The 19,003-nt window shown below is 36.7% G+C and overlaps 2 protein-coding genes across 3 annotated transcripts; both read left to right on the top strand.

The window, feature by feature from the left end:
* The first annotated feature begins 2,262 nt into the window (after window positions 1-2,262).
* Window positions 2,263-8,989, top strand: tdg.2 (thymine DNA glycosylase, tandem duplicate 2). Its single transcript, XM_062420901.1, has 10 exons — window positions 2,263-2,604; window positions 4,049-4,347; window positions 5,064-5,263; window positions 5,453-5,522; window positions 6,591-6,726; window positions 6,944-7,026; window positions 7,126-7,220; window positions 7,304-7,475; window positions 7,640-7,797; window positions 8,597-8,989. Exons 1-9 carry the CDS (start codon window positions 2,549-2,551, stop codon window positions 7,744-7,746), a joined length of 1,218 nt encoding a protein of 405 aa, XP_062276885.1. The 5' UTR covers window positions 2,263-2,548; the 3' UTR covers window positions 7,747-7,797; window positions 8,597-8,989.
* Window positions 8,990-11,268: 2,279 nt separating this feature from the next.
* On the top strand, window positions 11,269-18,984 carry tdg.1 (thymine DNA glycosylase, tandem duplicate 1). 2 transcript variants are annotated; one of them, XM_062420862.1, is made up of 11 exons: window positions 11,269-11,375; window positions 12,959-13,044; window positions 14,534-14,700; window positions 15,658-15,950; window positions 16,041-16,110; window positions 16,301-16,436; window positions 16,598-16,680; window positions 16,770-16,864; window positions 17,333-17,504; window positions 17,710-17,862; window positions 18,114-18,981. In XM_062420862.1, the coding sequence occupies exons 2-11, from the start codon at window positions 12,986-12,988 to the stop codon at window positions 18,242-18,244; spliced, it is 1,359 nt and encodes a 452-aa protein (XP_062276846.1). In that variant the 5' UTR covers window positions 11,269-11,375; window positions 12,959-12,985; the 3' UTR covers window positions 18,245-18,981. The 2 variants fall into 2 exon arrangements, with proteins under 2 accessions (XP_062276846.1, XP_062276848.1); XM_062420864.1 differs by lacking the exon at window positions 12,959-13,044 and having other exon boundaries at window positions 11,285-11,375; window positions 18,114-18,984.
* Window positions 18,985-19,003: the final 19 nt, after the last annotated feature.

Below are 19,003 nucleotides of genomic sequence, written 5' to 3'. Positions count from 1 at the left end.
CTGTAATAGGTGATAGGTTAAAAGGAGTAAGAGCACTCACTCTGCCTCTTTTTTTTCCTTTTTTTTTTTTTTACAGAAACCACCAATGTAAAGATTCCTATTGATGCATTTCACAGTTGTTAAATCATTGCTTGAGGCGTAGTGTGATTGCTTTTTCTTAGATTAAATAAAATAAAATACTCACCTCTTTAAATTCAGTATTTTGTGGGTTTAAGGATACGTCTATCGGGTTATTTCTAGTGGAGTGATACACTTTACACAATATACCATCTTTGGCTGCTTCGCTCTTCTACAGGGAAAATTGATGTTGGCGTTTCCTCACTGTGCAGATATGTCGCCATCTAGCAGAATTACATTAGTAGTACAATACAAAACTTTTTTTTTTTTTTTTTAAGTGTTGTGCCTCTTTTAATTAATTATTTATTTCTCCCTATATTAAAAGATTACACGATCTCAAGTCTGTTTTCCAGGGTGCTGGATGGCAGCAGCTCACTGCAGCTGGTCCTGGTGTAGCTTAACTCTGCTGGAGCTGGCTGGTTGGCTGCAATCACATGACTAATCCCCCCCCCCCCCCCCCCCCCCCCACACACACACACACACACACACTAGTGTAATCCCTGCTGGGAGTAGGGGATTCCTGCAATACCAGAGGCTGCATTTTTCAGGATCGCATTTCTAGGACCCTAAATCTTCCTAACAAATTGGATGACTTGCAGCAACAGTGTGTGTGTGTGTGTGTGTGTGTGTGTGTGTGTGTGTGTGTGTGTGTGTGTGTGTGTGTGTGTGTGTGTGTGTGTGTGTGTGTGTGTGTGTGTGTGTGTGTGTGTGTGTGTGTGTGAAATAAAACAATGGTGTGAAAGATTTGTATCCGTTCAAATATGTGGTTGAGCTCTAGTACCTGCAAAGAACATAGCATACGAATGCATTTTTATTTTACCTGATAATTACTTAATTATGCTAATTCCACAAACATTCATGCACATCTTAGCAACCAATTTTAATTGCAAGACATTGTAAGTACTAATGAACACGGCCTGATCCCCTCATCCCACTCATCCACACACACTCACTGGAGTGTGGCCTACTGTTACAACAAGCATTGCTACTGTTTGCTGTGTTTGCACCTTTTTACATTGCATATTGCACTTTATTGCTCTTATTGATTGTCAATGTTTTATTTATGTCATAAGTTATTTTTAATTGTCTTAAATGTTCTTATAGCTCAGGGAGTGCTATCTAAATTTCGTTACATTGTTATCTGACCCTCAATATAATGACAATAAAGCTAGTACAACTTAAAAATATATATTTTTTAGGTAAAGTAAACCTTTAAAAATATAAGTTAGACAGAAAGTAATATTTGGGTGGAATTAACCTTTAGACGTAGGGATCCTGAAACTGCAGCTTTATCTAGTTCAGAAAAGATTTGTTAGAACTGCAACATTTTCCAAACGATTAGATTTTTTTTTCAGATCAGTATATACCAAATATGTATTTTTATCTTTAATTACATGTATATCCCAAATTTCATTCCTAAACCTTTCAGTGAATACTTCCAAGTCAACTCACAATTACATAAGTACAATACTAGACAATTGACAAGACTTCACCCTCTTCAGTATCGTACTACCCTTGGTCAATTTTCCTCAAAATACAGGGGTACAATACTTTGGAACAATCAATTCAATAGTTACACACAGGTCTCCTCTCTTAACACATACAAGAGCAGTTTAAGGGCCGCTCTGATTGCCCAGGTCACTAAATAGTACACACACACACGCACACGCACACACACACACACACACACACACACACACACACACACACACACACACACACACACACACACACACACACACACACACATACTTCTACAGTTCTGCTTTATTTTTATTCGTAATTATTATTTTTTTCTATTTCATAGTTACTTGTTTTTAATCTAACTTGTGAATTCTGCATAATATAGGTAGAGGCCCTGTATAAGCCCTTTTGAGGTTTTTTGCCGCTACCTTGCACCGTTCTTTTGTTATTATCTCTTTATCTTTTGCTTTTTGTCTTATTATTGCGCAAAAATGAAATGAAAATGGGTTTGCTGGTCTTATTTAATTATTGATCTCACCCCTGCAGTGCGCTGTGTGGCCTCCTGACCGACAGGTGGCGGTAAACCTTAACTCTACACGAGGAAGAGGAACTATTGAGCGTCTGTTTAAATGGTCTTTGTTTTGAGAGGACTTCCCTACCCCCCCTTCTTCTCTTCTTCGCTCTCATTATTTGCCAACTAAAAGAACCAAAAATGTATGACAGGTATGTTAGTTTGATAAAAAACCTTCATGTTTTCTTCATGTAGCGTTAAAGGTCGCCTGCGTTTTTTAAAGGACATCTAACTATTAGCTGAAAGATAATTACCTGCGTCCATTTGTCTCCTTTGTGCCAGCTATGTGCTTTAAATAATCCTCACACAGCTCACATTTTCAGCCTCTACTAACATTTTTTTTTTGGGAAGTAGAAATGCATATCAGTGTATTCAAATAAGTCCCAACAGTTTAAGATGGAGGAAAACCAGTATACATCATTGACGGTTCCCACGGATTATTTCCAGCAGTGGTGAGTTTGGTTGCTGCAGGTTTTTTGCAGAGTGGCTGCAAAAGACTGGGGGAAAAAACTTACCATGTTATTTTCTCTCTCCCCCTGACTTCTTCGTTTTCATGCATGAGATTAGGATAAAACAAAATGTGTAAAATATATCATTTGACACACTATATCATACATCAATGTTTACATTTAAAGTGTTTGTGGCAAGTGATAATGTAGCTACTAAAGGGTTAATATATTAATGTGATGTAAATAATAATAATAAATAGCAGTAAAATCAACTTTAAATTGAAGAAAAGTAGAGTTGCATTGATTAGGCGATTAATCAATAGGGGTGGATGATATGCACAGAATCAAATATCACAATGTTGATATTTTGACATTATTGTAGGGACGACTATCGGTGCTTCACAAAATATTTATGCATTGAGATTTTTTGATAGATAATAATCTGTAATGTTGATATAATGACTAAGTTGGTAAAATAAGATAATAGAATAGATAAGCTCAGAAAATGACATTTTTACTGTAATGCAGCCTTTAAAAGCAGGAAAAGACACTTATTATAAAATCTAAGATGATATCTATAAAATATCACAATAGCGATAAAATGATTTATTGCTTAGCTCTATTAATCAACCAACAGAAAATGAGTTTAAGCTCTAGAGGAAAGGTTAGCTCATACTGTAGGCCTACTAGCTTTAATAATCACATATCCATAGCTATATTTATAGAATTTAATAATTATTGTTTTACTCTAATAAAGTAAGGATTGCCTACTTTTCCTAAAGCAGTTTGAACACATTTAAAGGGATGTTTCATCAAATGTATCACACATTACTGCATTATCCAGCAGTTATTACATCATTGCTTGCTACAGGCTTTCATAAATACACCTGCAATGGCTCTTTACTATTTTTATCAATTGCATAACGATACAGTCACAAAAGTACCTCTTCACATTAGAGTTTGACCTGAAGTCAACATCACAGGAGTCACAACCACAGTGTGTTTTTTGCAAGTTGTTTGTGTTGTTTATATATTGTCATTCTTCATTCATTATAGACGAACTTTGCCAAAGCAAACATCGTAATTGTCTTTTAAAAGATCGATTTGTGGGTGTAATAAGTGAATGTTTCAGGTTATGTACTTAAAACTGATCAGACAGCCACAATCAGAAGAGGAACTATAGCTTTAGAGCTTGATTAGTGTAATGAATGCAATGCAGAGAATTAAAAAACGATATATATAAGAGCATGTTTGTTTGTTTGTAAGTTTTGTGTTTCTTCACCTACTTCTTCATGCACGCCATTGAGCGCCTTTTCTTGCTGTGTCCAGGTCCTGTTTTTATTGTCTTCTTGTGCTCACCTTCCTCTTCCTTCTTATCTTTAACCCTCCTCCTTCCTCCTCCCTATTCTCTCCTTTCTCTCACGCACTCCCCTCTTTACTTTTCTAGGTACCAGTCAAGCCAGCAGCACCCCGAGGCGCAGCATGTTATGTCTTATCACAACATGGGCCATTACGCAGAAGGTCCCAGAGATGAGCCCGTCATGACGGAGCTGTCTGTCCACCGAGAGCCGGCTCTCTACCAGGAGCCTTTCTACCAGAACCACCTCCAAGCCCAGGGTCACTACCAGGAGCCGGTCTACCAGCAGAGCTTCAGGGAGCAGCACCACCCTCACCCTCAGCATCAACACATAGAGCAGCAACACCCAAATTATCAGCACCAACCTCAGCCTGCTGGTCCACCTCAAAGTACGGAAGTGATTATTGATCAGACTGAGACACATTAAAACTGATACCTGACACCATATCAATTTATTATCTTCCTATTTTAGCATTTTGCTATTCGGGTAGCCTTTAATATTTTGTGCACTATTTTGCTGCTTGGTTGGCAAAATAGCTGATTGACAGTGATTCTCTGTAATAATTTGGAGACCTAACCTTCCAGTTTAAAGAGTCATTGAGTGCAGTGCTATGTAAGCTTACAATAATACAGCTACTGTAGTTTAATTTCATCCCAACTTCCTACAGCTGGTAAAAAGAAATTATAAAAATGTAACTGTAGGAGCCAAAATGTGTATTTAAGATAAGATAAATACTTTATTGATCCTGAAGGAAATTAATGCATCCAGTAGCCCATATAAGTTCAGGTCATACAGTCTGTCAGTCCTAAAATAAGAAAAAGAAAAAAGTCATTCCCCCTATAGTAGTCACTGCACTAACTCAGAATTTTAACAGTTTTTGTAGTGAAATAGTTCTTGTTTTATGGATATTTACTATCAGCATTAGTTGATTAGAATGGAAACACTATCATTTCCATTTTTATGTATCGGATTAATTAATTTTCAATGTTTGGTCTTTATTAACATCCCAAAGCTATTCAGTTTACTGTCACAGAAGACAAAAGAAACAGTTGTCTCGTTATCAGTCACTGTCGCACATCAACACATTCATCCTCTTTGTCGTAGCCGTGACGCCGGTGAAGAAGAAGAGAGGCCGGCCTCCCAAACAGCACGCAGAGGATGGCGAGACGCAGGAGGAGGAGGATGAGGCTGAAGCTGCCAAGAAGGCCAAGAGGGCTCTCAACCGCTTCAACGGCATGACGGTGGCTGAGGTTATGGCCAAAACGCTGCCAGACATCATCACCTACAACCTCGACATTTTGATAGTGAGTTATTTATTTGAGTTATAAATAAGAATTTATATTTATTTATTTGTAAACGTAGTAGATTGTTGTTGGTGTACAAGGGGAAAAAAAGATTAACAAACGATGCATCTATGTTGTTAGGTGTCAGTCACAAAACATTGTAGTTTTTAGGTCTGTTGCTATGGTAACCCCGTTCATATTTCTCCTCAGATTGGAATTAACCCAGGACTATTGTCAGCCTTCAAAGGACACCATTACCCAAACCCAGGAAACCATTTCTGTATGTTGAAATTCAATTTCATTACTGACTACAGGGGGAAACATCGTTTCACCATCGTTGTGGTGTTGGGTTCATCATTATGAATGTTCGTCATGCAGCTCAGATTTGCTAAAAACCCACCATTTAAAATACTATTAGATATTCCAGAGGTTCCACAGATGCCACAAAAGTGTTATAAAACTATCAAAAAATGACTTTCAATTTGATATATTGGTGAATCCATAAAAATGGTGTCTTGGGTTTGAATATTTCACTTGATATAAAAATGATGAAGCTTCAGTGATTATCAATGTACAGCGGTGGTTCTCGACCTTTTTAGTCAGACGTAAAGCCCCACCGTCCTGTCTGCTGAAGCACCAGCCATCATGTTCCAAATGTGTTCAATTATGTTGATTTTAAACTATAAATGTATGCATTTATACTATTTATGATATTCAAGTGGATATTGTTCCACTGTTTGTTTATCAGTCAATATTTAGGTCTGTTTAATTCAGTTTACATTCCTACTACTACCAATTAGAGTGGAACGAGCTTTACTTTTCATCCATTTACCCATCCTTTTTTAGCTGTTTCAACTTTTCTGTTCACGTGTTTTCACACACTTTCAATCACAACATGTAGTCTTGTGTTGTTACAGTTTATTCATATATAGATATGTTTTTTAAACCAAATTGACGAATCTCTATGTTTTCATATTAGCTACTCCACAATCTTTCTGGTTGGTAATCTGTGGTCTTCTTTTATGTTTTGGGTGTTGTTTAATTTTATGCTGATCTACTTTACGACCAGCAGGTCAGCACATTCATTTACAATAAAAATATTTCATTTATTGTCCAAATGGTTTGATTAGTCAGTACTTTAACCATAGTATCACTAAAATGTGCTGAAAATGGCACCTTGTCCAGTGGAAAACCTTTGTGTGCTGATACTGTAGAATCAGTGCAGCAACAGTAACTAAAAACAATCCATAACGTAGGAAACGCACGTCTGATCCAGTGTTTTGATAACAACAATTTGCATGAAAGCCACTTGGCCATATTGAATTTGCAACTTCTCTTTTGTGTCCAGGGAAATGTCTGTTTCTCTCTGGTTTCACCGAAGAGCAGCTCAACTACATGCACGACGAGAGCCTGCCGGAGAAATACAGCATCGGCTTCACCAACATGGTAGAGAGGACCACACCCGGCAGCAAGGACCTGTCCAAGTAAATAAAAAACACATTTAACTCTTAAAAACTATATAAAAGCAATTTAACTTAAAAATGTTGTTAAAAAGTACAAATTACTCATGTAGTTGATGCTTTTAGGTTTAGTGCAACAGTAGATGATGACTGAATTCAAAGATCGTCGACAGTGATCTCCAGTGTGTCCCTTGAAAAAAAGTGTAGAAAATATTTGTCTGGTTTTATGTTTTTGTCTCAGTAAGGAGATTCGTGAAGGAGGTCGACAATTACTTGAAAAGCTGCAGAAATATAAGCCATTAATAGCAGCTTTTAATGGAAAAGGTAAAATGATTGAAACACCGAAAGTACTTCACTAGTTCATTTTGTCTGTTTCTATTAGAAATGTTTAACAGTTACATTTCTTCTTCTATTTTTTTTCAGGTATTTATGAGATCTTCTGCAAAGAAACCTTTGGAGTGAAGGCGAAGAACCTCGAGTTTGGTCTGCAGCCCTACAAAATCCCAGAAACTCAAACAGTATGTGACAAACTTGATCGCTGAAATATACTCAGCAATAATAACAACCAGACCATTCCTACAGCATATTTCTTTCTGCATAGGTTTGCTACTTGATGCCGTCGTCAAGCCCCCGCTGTGCCCAGTTTCCCCGTGCACAGGATAAGGTGCACTACTACATCAAGCTGAAGGAACTGCGAGACCAGTTGAAAGGTTTGGCACCCGGCCATGAAGTGTCGGAGACCGATTACTCCTTCAATCTGCAGCTGGCCAAAGGTAAACAGTTGGTGTGGTACTCTTTGGTCATATAGTAAAGTTAAAACATCAGGTATTAGAGGTAATAGTCATCTTTCTGAAAACATCACCAGGGTTGTCTTTTTATAGACATATTTGTGTGAAGTTAAAGATCTAACCTCCTTGCTGTTGTGTTTGTTCTGCAGAGGATGCTAAGAGGATGGCAATCAAAGAGGAGCAGGTGGATCCAGAGTATGAGAGTTGTAGTGGGCCGCATGAGAATGTAATGGGAAGCAGCAACTCCTCCAACTAAAAAAGCTGGCGGAGGGGAGATAAAACAGGCCTTGTCCGCTGTAGCACACAGGTACTGTTTTTATGAGCGATATCGTTGTAAATAAGCATTGAATTGCCTTGTTTTGGCTGAACTGAGAGATGGAGAAGTTTCACATGGTTTTCAAAACGATGCTTCAACATTTCATCTGTTGACAAAGAAGATATCTGAGTTTAATTGAAGCAACTAGGTTGAATCTCCAATTATGTGGAATGAAACTTTAGATTTTGGACTCTAATAATTATCCCTAGCACATAACATGAAGTGTACTTTTTTTTTCTTTATAAAAAAATCAACAGTTAGTTTCTGGTGTATATAATGTAACTAAAAGATATTGCAAACCACTGTGATTAATTACCAAATCCAAAGCAAGTTTCAAGCCTGAGTTGATTTTACATGAAGTGAACCAATGGTCTGACTTATTTTGTTTGGCAGTAAGTTCACACAGTTTGCAGAAAATTAGATAAAACACAGTAAAAACCCTTACATGGTCATTTATCAATCAGACTTTATTCATACAGCACCTTTCGTTCAGTTCAAACTGCTTTACAGTTGATTGGCAAGTTGATAATAAGACAAAATAAGTGACAACATAAAGAAAAGGAATAAAAATGAGAACAAATTAAAAAGAAAAAACTGAGACCAATGTACGCAAGAGAAAATAAGGATGATAAAAATGTTTCGAAAATTGAAATAAAGTAAGTTCATTATCATTATTATTACATTAAGATATGTTTTGGGTATTTTAGTAAGTTAGTTAGTAAGTTGGTTAATGACTTAGAAATGTATTCAGCAAGCAGCATAATCTGTTTTTTATTGTGCTATCCTGCAGAAAAGGACATTGAAGGCCCGTCAGCGGACCACATGGCACATGGCACGATACCAGACATCAGCTGTAACAGTAGCATCAGTCGGGGTAACACATACTCCAACAACAGGAGAGGAGGAGTCGTACGGTTTCCGGGGGCACTGTAATGTGACGCACAAGGGAGGAAGTGCCCACAACAAAAATTACGTTTTTTTAACTGTCACACAGACGGTGCATGTTTTTGGTGTTATTTTTTATCACTATTTATTGCATTTTTGTATTGTATGTCTGTCCAGTGACTTATTTTTGTATTTTGAAAGAATGACATTTTATGATTTATCAGCTGTATAAATAAGTAATTGTACTCTGGGATTTCTAATCTGTAATTACAGAATTATTAAATCTCTTCTAAAGCTGGCTCATTTATTGTCGTTTGTTTGAAGTCAGTCATGTAAAACCATAATATACTGTATAAGCAGTAACATAAGGAAAAGCTAGTTCTCCTGACAACATAAGCCCTCACAAATAATTTGTTGTGGGTAGAAAGTCAGATTTTCAAAGCTTTATGTCAAGAGACTGAAGGGTTATTATTATTATTCACTCTATTAATGACTTATTTTAACTTCCAAGCAGGCATGTATTTAATACACTGATGCACAGTTTAAAACTTTGCATATATTGAAGTATTATTGCTGGAAAACAAACCGAAAAGCAGGAGAGGAAGTCTGGCATCTCAGTGAAACATGAATTTAGTCATTCCGATAAAGATTATTACAGTATAGGACTACTGTTTGTTAACTCAGCCTATTTTTGGTATCAAATCTTCTGTTGTGAGAAACAGTATCAATGTTTCACTGAACTTAAAAGTCCCCTTCCACTCAAACAATTAGTTTTTCTTCTCGTTCCTTAAGTTGTGTGTTTGAGCTTCACTCTGCAGGATGATGTGTGTGCAAAGTTTCAATCTTAAACGCTGTTTCTATATTTATCTGCTGATGGTGGAAAGTTTCTCGGTGTTCACCTGAAAATCTGAGTTTAACACATACGAGTACAATTTGTGACATCACAACTAGTTTCTAGCCAATCTTGGTCCAGTATTCAACTTACATAAGAGCGATGTGGAAACCTGAATCCTCCAGTGCAAAAACACTAAAAACTGACTTGACAGTGGAGACATCTTGTGTCCAGAAATCCACCTTATTAAATGAAAAATATTTACACATTCTTAAATACTGCATTTTTCTTGATGGAGATGAAGTAGATGTCACTCAAAGGATTTTAATGAGGAGCTTTAACTTTTTTGTGGAACGAGTTAACACAAGTTATTATTCAAAGTAGAATATTTTTTATAGATCTTAAAAAAGATCTGAGTGGGTCTTTAAATGCAGCTCAATGTGGATACCACGTATCCCTTAAAAAGCTATGAATCGAAATTTTCCATGAGAATCTTGTAATATAGTCAGATATCTACATATTTTCTGCTGATAAAGGGTTATGAAACCATGATGTCTTATCAGATTGTATTGACTTGTTTTGTATAAACTGAAATCTTTAAATTGAACAAAATCTCTCAAGAATCAAACAAATAGAAGTGAATCCAAAGTGAGTAAAAATGAATTGAAAGCACACAAGAAAAGGACATCAAAGGCAGAACTTATAATAAAACTATTTGCTGCTTCACTTTTTTAGTTCAAGTTCTGACACAAAGCTCTCATAAGATCATTTACCCGTCCTTTCAAACGTAGTAACTGGCCAAGCCCTGTGACACCAGGAGAGCTTTGTGACTTTGAACTGAAACTGAACTGAAAAAAGAAAAAAAGTGACAGGAAAGAAAAGTGTGGTATATTGTAATCAAATTGTAATCAAATTTCCTTGTAAGTCCTGCTTTTAGGGTCAATTCAGTTGTTCAATTATTGTAACACAATTTAACCCTAACACACTGTTCAGGGTCTAATTAATTTTTAGAGAAGAAAACAACTTAAAAAACTTTTCTTTTAGCCAGAAATTTGACTTATCTTCATGTGACACAGAATATACAAAAAATTGAAATATTGTACAACTTTCTAAAAATGTTTTAGTGTAGCTGATACACACAATTACATACAAAATTATGTATAGAGGCTAATTAAGAGGAGATACTGAGAAAAGATACTAAATATGAACAGTATGTAAGGGTTAACACAGCACAATTAAATCCCATGACAACAATAACCACACAAAACCTTTTTTTAACTGAGGTCGAATCAGGTTAAATCAGTGCCTGAAAAACACTAAAACTATACTTTAAGTGCAAAGAGAAGAGGAGGAATGGATAAATACATAAAAAATAGTATTTGTGACTTTTTAAAACACTTAAAAAGTACAATAAAGCTTATACACACAGTTTCTACATCACAGACTGACGGCCAATAGAAAACAACCTCATGGAGTTTAAAAGTCGAGCAGCGCATACCAAATGCTAAAATAGGGGGATACGGTTTAGTCTTTGCGTATTTGTTGTGTATTTTACGTTACAATCACTACTTTTATACATATATAGTAATTAATACATCATACTGTGAAATAATGTAAAATACATAATTGGATTACTTCTTATTTTGATTATATTCACAGATATTACTCTTGTTTATACCCCTACGTCTTAGGCTTGGTGTGGTCGGGTGTCAAAGTTGAACGAATGCTACTGCTGTCATGTCTTTGTTGCCTCTCTTACATCTCTAATGTTGTGAATAGAAGAGCGGGATAGATGGAAAAATAACACATTTCTTCACGGAAAAATTCAATTTCACACCATTACCCACGACAGGTACGTTAACGCTTACAAATACTGACTAATTATCCACATTTTTCTGCGCTATGTATCTCAGTATAAGCGAAACCATTCATCCATGCTAAGTTAGCTGAGCGGCTAGCTGTGTGGCTAACATTAGCTGTACTTGTGGCACTGGTGTTAAATAACTATATATCCAGGCTGTCACCCAGGAATATGAAGCATCTATGAATTAAATTAAATGGCTATAAAGTCGTACTTTTACGTGCCAGTATGTTTTTTCTTTTTAAATGTGGTATTTTGTTGTTTCCAGTCGTGGTTTAGCTTGTTAGTTAGCCTAGCCATTGAGGAAAGAGGTGCATCATTTGTTTAACAGGTGGAGATGTAAAAAAAGCAGCATAATTTCAACCCTCACATACTGTTCATATACTTACTCACAATTAGACTGTAGACCAATTCACATCCCCCCTGTGGCGATTTTAGACCCTTTTTAGAGGTGCTCAAGCACCCCTAAATTTGTTCCCAACTCCCCTAAAAATAAATAAATGATCATTGTATTTTTATTTTTGCGAGTCTGTCTGTTAGATATGGGACAAACACTTATGCTACAGGTTCAAATGGTTTTATTTTAACAGGTTTAATGTACTTTGGATAGTTCTTCTGTCATTATTATATAATCCCTCCCTCAGGGTGCATTAACTATCTCAGGGTCTTGTCTGTAGAAATATGATTTATTCTGAACCATTATTATTATACATTATAGTAGACCAATCTACTATGTTTTAATGTGTATTGATGTAATTTATGTTATCCAGTGAAATCAGTAGTTTAGCAGGAGGTTTGAACACTTGCAGGGAGCTGAGCCTATCTAAAGTTCTGATCTTAGAATCGCCCCTGCATTCCCCCATTAGTCTTTAATAAAAAGTTTGATTAATCTTGTGGAGAAAAAAACATTCACAATTAGTTTAAATGTAAATGCACCCAATTGTAGCCAAAAGGCCCCCGCCAGAAGGAGCAAGGCCATGCTCATAATCAAATTTATCATCATCCTATTAATCACATAAAATAATTCATCATCAAGCTACATGTGTAAGCATAATATATACCAACCCCACCCTTCCCAATTCACACACGAGACCCTGCCATTGACCGGCACTCCAAAAGCCCTGACTCAATCAATTCATGTTTGTACACTGCATTCACTATTTTAAGATCCAGGTTTAGAATATGATGAATACAACAACATGTTTGAATGCTGGTTTTTTAATTTTTTTAATAAACACAGGTTCAATTTTGTCAAGATGCATATTATTTCCAATTTCTTATACTGTAAGTCACATGAGGACAAGTCCAGCTATAAAAGAAATGTGTATAGTAGGGTGTTTTTACAGCTTTCAAATGTTAAATAAATGGGTCAAATTTGATCCTGAACAGTATGTAAGGGTTAAGTGTTATCCTTTTGTTTTTTTTATTGTTTGTTCTGGTTTATCTTTTTTGTTGTTAACTCCACAGTTGGTCTGTTTATCCCCCTGGCACATGCATTCAGTTTCATACACTGCCAGCAGCCTCTGAATATGTACACATAGCTTATATATACATATTGCATTTATCCAATTAAGTCAAACCAACCCCCCCCCTTCAAAAAGATGGAAGACAAGCTGAATGGATCACTGCCTGTTGTCTCCCCGGAGTATCTTCATCAGTGGTGAGTCCCCCCCCCCCCCACCATCCACCCACCTCCCCTCCTCACCACAGGAGACAGATTAGCCTGTATCAGCAAACTCAATGAATGGCAGAGTGTGATGAAAATGAAATGAAAGCATGTGCTCTCACTGCCCTTTTTGACTTTTTGTTTCACCATTGTTTTCATAAATTTGAGTTGTGCTCTGGTTTTGTTATGGCTTCATGGTGATTTAGAAACTAGGAGAATAAAAGAAAAACATATTGTTGGTGAAATGTTGCTGATTTTCTTTTTCTTTTTTACCCTTAAAGGAAAGTTTCACAGTTTTCCAGCCTGTCCTGAAACAACAGTCAGGTGTCTGTATATACATTGTTCATATTGGCCAATGAAAAATTCTGCTTTTAGTGTAAGCAGTGACGCCAAAATCCATAATGTGTGTAAGCCGTCTTTTTATGAAAGTTTGTCTTATATGAGGCTTCAGCAGTCTAAGTTAGTCAAATCAAGTTGATATCTAAGTTTTTTTTAACATCAAATTCCCTCTTTGTGTTTCCCTGTTGAGCTGTGGTGGATGTATGGTAATAAAAAGAGGGACTTTGGCACTAAAAAGGCTGCGACGTTGAAAGATATCTACATGATTTGACTTATATGGATGACTGAAGCTTCATATTTGCTTCAGATAAACTTTAAATACATTTTTTGCACTGAAGGAGGACTGTAGATTTTCTAACGGTCAGTATGAACAGGAGGAATGATAACAGCAAGAGAAAACAATTTCAGTTTTCATTTGGGCTCCAGACTGTTGTTTTAAGACAGGCTTGCAAAACTGAATCTGTCTTTTTTAATATAGTTTGAAGCTTTACAACAATCCCTTTTGATTCACTAACCAATGTTAAAAAAGTTGTGTGTGTTTGTGTGTTTCCCGTGTGGTGTGTAAATAATGCCACTAATATGTCTAATGTCGCTTTAGTAGGCTGATTGCACAGCAGCCCTGCAAGAGGTGCCGCTGATCTTTATTAAATGACTAACAACCAAAGTCAAATCAACACCTCTTTAATACACTAATCTATCTAATAAACAGTTTGCTTGTTTATTAGATAGTATTTACTTATTTTGCACCACTGCCTGATTTTGACATTGTTGCAGCAAAGTTAAACAATTGCTATATATATATATGCATATATATATATAATGTATATGCTATCACTGAATTTATGTTATGTATGAATATAAATGATGAAAAACTGTGAATCTATATTTGAGTAGGATGAAATTGTTTTTAATTGTTGGAAAAAGGTGCATCAGTTGTGTTAATTTATGCATCTTATCAAATAATCTATTATCATTGTTAAACACAGGAAAATGTTATAAATAACAAAATAACACTTAACGTGCATAACACACTGGTATTACTCTGCTTTAGACCTACAGTACATCCACCACCTTTGTGCTTGTTGTTTAAAAACTTCCCCCTGTTGTGTGTTTTTGTTTTCTTTTAATTGTCCTTTCACCACAGGGTCCAGTCGGCCCAGCAGTTTCACGCTCTCCAGGCTCAACATTCAAACTACAACCCCAACCATCAGTATCAGTACTCTGAGCATCAGGGGGGAGAGTCGGCCATGGCACACATGGATCATCTGGAGCCCATGATGGACCATATGGAACCTGCAAACCTAACAAAACGTACTACGATCTCTTTTGGATAAAACATTTTCTTTAGGACTGCAATGAATGATTATTGTCATTATCAATTAACGTGCAGATCATTTCTTTATTAACCATTTGGTTCATAAAATGTCAGAGCCCACCAGCCTTTCAAAATCCAAGCTGCCATATTATAATTTTGTTCCATCAGAAGTCTCAAACCCACATATTTTATTTTCTATTCACATTTCAGGAACTGGAAACACTTAATGTTTGGTATTTCTTCTGTCAAAATAACTTAACTGATTAATTGAGTTGCAAAATAGTTACAGATACATTTTAAGCTGATCAGCTAATTGAATAATTGATAAATCGTTTCATTTCTAATCCTCACTCTTCATTGCTCAGCAGATTCTGGGTCAGGTCCTAGATTTCTTACTTTGTTATAAAGTGTTGACTCAGTGTGTCAACAGTAGTTCTGCACAATTATATCTGAGAGATCTGATTGTAAATATTGTAATACAAAAATCAATCAAAAATGAATGCACTAAACCAGAGATATCATCTTCTTTTTTTTAAAACTCAGCCACTGAAAGTTTGGTTGGATATTCAGGTTTGTTATGCTAGAAGCGGTTAATATCGTCTCAACAATAGACTCAAACAGTCCACACTGCCAGATTTTTTTAAACTTTCAGATTTGTAGTCATCACATTTTGCACATTTCTCACTGGAGCCACAAAAATAGGATTTGTATTATAATATATAATATAACTTTTCCCCCCCCCACATATACTTCAGTACTCACCAAATCCTGGAAACAGACTTTGATGTGTAAAATTGGTGAAATACCCCTTTAAAATTAAGTAATATTACAGCAGCTGTAGATGTAGATGGTGATTAGCAACACAGCAGATCAGAGAAGTGAAAGTGTGGTGTGATTGTTCTTCAGTCACTTGTTCTTCCTTTTAATATCACCTTTTCAAACGTTTCTTGTAGCCGCAGCCAAAAAGAGAGGCAGAGCAGCTCAACCCAAGGAACCCAAACCACCCAAACCACCAAAAGTCCCTAAAGCACCAAAACCACCTAAAGACCCAAATGCACCTAAAGCCAAACCAGGTCCTAAGCCCAAGAAGGGCGCAGAGGCTCAGGGAGACGGCAAGCAGGAGAAGATCGACGAGACCTTCAAGAAGGTGAAGAGGAAAGTGGATCGCTTCAAGGGAATGTCGGAGGAGGAAGTCATGACGAGAACTCTCCCAGACCTGCTGGAATACAATCTAGACTATGTCATTGTAAGACTCCTTATTCAGCTTTTAAACAGCGGAGCAAAAACACTGTGCTGTTGAGGAAAATGAACAACATCTGCTGTTCTTTATTTTCAGATCGGTATCAATCCAGGCTTGATGGCAGCTTACATTGGACGATGGTTTCCAGGTCCTGGAAATCACTTTTGTAAGTTATACATGACGAGATTTACGTTAAGCTACCTTTGTAAGACTCAGTTTGAGTTTTAGACCTTTTAAAGTGAGGAATTATTCAGGGTAACTAGAATTGACACTTACTGATTAGGTTGGATGGTTTGACCCCATTAACTTGTGAAAGATATATCTAATTTCTTTTATCTATGGCTTTGTAATTTCAGGGAAGTGCCTGTTTCTGTCTGGTTTTACTGAAGAGCAGCTCAACCACATGTCTGACACTACTCTGCCTGTTAAGTACAAAATGGGCTTCACCAACATGGTGGCCCGGGCGACACCGGGGAGCAAAGACCTTTCGAGGTAGGCATATAGACTTAAAAAAACTGGTGCCACTTGTTTTGACGTGTTGTGCTCAAGTTGGATGACTAAACTGTAACGATAAAAGCTGTGATTCCTATTAGTTTTGACATTAGAAGTTTGTATTTTAACCATTTTATTTGTTTGTTATTTTATCTCGACAGTAAAGAGTTGCGTGAAGGAGGACTAATTCTTGTAGAGAAGCTGAAGAAATACAAACCTCTTATTGCTGTTTTCAATGGAAAATGTAAGAACTCCTATTCTACAGAGCAGCAGTTACAATTAACTCACTCAGTAAAGAGAATTAAGGTTATTTTTCTCTGATTTTTCCACCAGGCATATACGAAATGTTCTGCAGAGAGCTGTTTGGTAAAAAACCAAAGAAGCTTGATTTTGGTTTGCAGCCGCACAAGGTCGAAAACTGTGACGTGGTGAGTGATGAAGTGACTCAAAAAATGTGAAGTTATTCAAAGTGAACTTCATTTTCTGAAGCATCTTCTCTTTTGTATAAAATTACTGCTGATTTTTTACAGCATTATCATACAAAAGGCAGAAATAGACACTGTTTAACCCCACTTTGTCTGAGTTTTGTAAAGTAAATATTACTTCAGGCTAAACTGATCTCTGTTATTAATCCCCTACCAGTCTAAAATGTTGTATCACTATTAAAGACATTACTCCAGAATAAGATCTGATGGTGTAGTCTGAAGTATGTCAAACGGTAATATTAGATTATCATGTTATCATTGATGGGTGTCTATTGGAAACCAAGAATAGAGAAAAACTATTAAAGTAATTTCATGAAATAGAACTTTTCACTCACAAATCTTTCAGTCATCAATACCAGCTTAGAAGAATTGATCTGACAGCTATTTCCCATCTTATTTCCCCCTCTGCAGGCTTTGTATCTGATGCCTTCATCCAGCGCTCGTTGCGCTCAGTTCCCTCGTGCTCAGGACAAAGTTCACTTCTACATCAAACTGAGGGAGCTCAGAGATCAATTGCGAGGCGTTCAAAAACCCACTGAAATCGAGGAGGTTGACTACAAATTTAACCTGCAGTTGGCCAAGGGTAAGCAAAGCCTTCATAATATCCATCCTGTGTTAAACTAGTAAGTGCCATGGAAGATAAACGCTTTGTATCTTCTTAAATTGAAACAAGAGTTAACTGTACCAATTTTTTAAAATGCTAATAAACATGTAAAGTATTATTATTTATAGTTCCTGTGGATCCAGATTAGAGCGTGTGCTAACTTTCTGTGTCTTTACATCAACAGAGGACGCCAAGAGGATGGCGATTAAGGAGGAGCAGTACGATCCTGGTTATGAAGACGCTTACGGTGGAGCGTATGCAGAAAGAGGACCTGAAGGGGCCCCAACTGAAGGCCAAACCAACGGCCACTGTACATTTTCATCTGGTGAAAACACAGGTAACTTTACACAGATGGTGCTGAAACTGACAGTAACATCAGTATCCCGTCTGTAGCAGTGATGTTTTCTAATTTTAACCAGCTGCTTTCTGCATTATGACCCGTGAGATTTAAAAAATACACAAAACTGTCGGGTTACAATGGGTAAAACTTTAACTGACAACATTTTATTAAATACAATTTAGGTTGCTAAAATTATCGTCTCATTGTCTTTCGCACAGAGCTTCAGTCTGTTTTTCTTCCCTCTTCAGAAGCAGAAGCACAGCAGGCGTCCACGTCGCTGTTAGCAGAGGTTCAGCTCCCAGACGGACAGTGGATGACTCAGTCTTTCGCAGACCAGATACCAGACATCAGCGGTGGACCAAAGGACGCCAGTATATGAGGAAACTTCAGCGTCCCTGCCTGCATGACTGGTTCAGTGCGGACCTGCACAGACTTCATCCAACTCTGTTCTCCACCTCTTCTGTCGGGCTTTAGATGATTTTTTCCTTTTTAGTAGTGTCGGAGTGGAATATACACACATAGATGGACTTTTCTAGCAATTTCTGCAGAATGTAATCTCTGCAGTTTATTTTATTTGTGATCTTGTATACATGTATGATTATCTTCACGGCAGTCTTTTTAAATATGTGAAATCAGGGACTTAACAATGATACTTCACTGTCCTTGGAGAAAGTTGTATTTTAAACGTTTGTTTTGCCTTTGTACTGTATAATACTGCACAGTGATGCAGTAAGAGTAACACATTCATGTCTACTGCTCTGACAGTAGATACAACTCCAGATGATTATTTTAAAAGCTTGATTGCTCAGTCTGAGCCTACGTCATCCTCAATGTTAGGATTTTTTAGCTAGCATTAATGTTACATTCATGGTGCTATGAAGTGACCACGATGCAAAGTGATCACTCGATGAAAACACACTCATGTTGGGTGTTCAGAGAGGAGGAATCTCTGACAAGCCTTTCAATATCCTGTTACAAAAATCAAATGGGTTTTATTTTAATCTTATTTTTTTGCGTTAGGGATTTTAGAATTACGTTTTTCAATGTTTATGAAAATGTCATTCACAAGGAATTTTATGAAACATTTGTCCATTAAAATGTCCTGATGATGCTTTTTCTATATCATTGCATTACCTCT

Source organism: Scomber scombrus, chromosome 6, assembly GCF_963691925.1.
Source record: "Scomber scombrus chromosome 6, fScoSco1.1, whole genome shotgun sequence".
In the NCBI taxonomy this organism is placed as follows: Eukaryota; Metazoa; Chordata; class Actinopteri; order Scombriformes; family Scombridae; genus Scomber; species Scomber scombrus.
This window is presented reverse-complemented; position numbering and strand designations above follow the sequence as displayed.

Coding starts and splice junctions, on each gene's coding strand:
- tdg.2 (XM_062420901.1), top strand. CDS start 2,549: ATGGAGGAAAACCAGTATACATCATTGACGGTTCCCACGGATTATTTC. Junction 6,727..6,943: donor GGCAGCAAGGACCTGTCCAA/GTAAATAAAAAA, acceptor TTTTTGTCTCAG/TAAGGAGATTCGTGAAGGAG. Junction 7,476..7,639: donor CAATCTGCAGCTGGCCAAAG/GTAAACAGTTGG, acceptor TTTGTTCTGCAG/AGGATGCTAAGAGGATGGCA.
- tdg.1 (XM_062420862.1), top strand. CDS start 12,986: ATGGAAGACAAGCTGAATGGATCACTGCCTGTTGTCTCCCCGGAGTAT. Junction 16,111..16,300: donor AGGTCCTGGAAATCACTTTT/GTAAGTTATACA, acceptor TTGTAATTTCAG/GGAAGTGCCTGTTTCTGTCT. Junction 16,865..17,332: donor AGGTCGAAAACTGTGACGTG/GTGAGTGATGAA, acceptor CCCCCTCTGCAG/GCTTTGTATCTGATGCCTTC.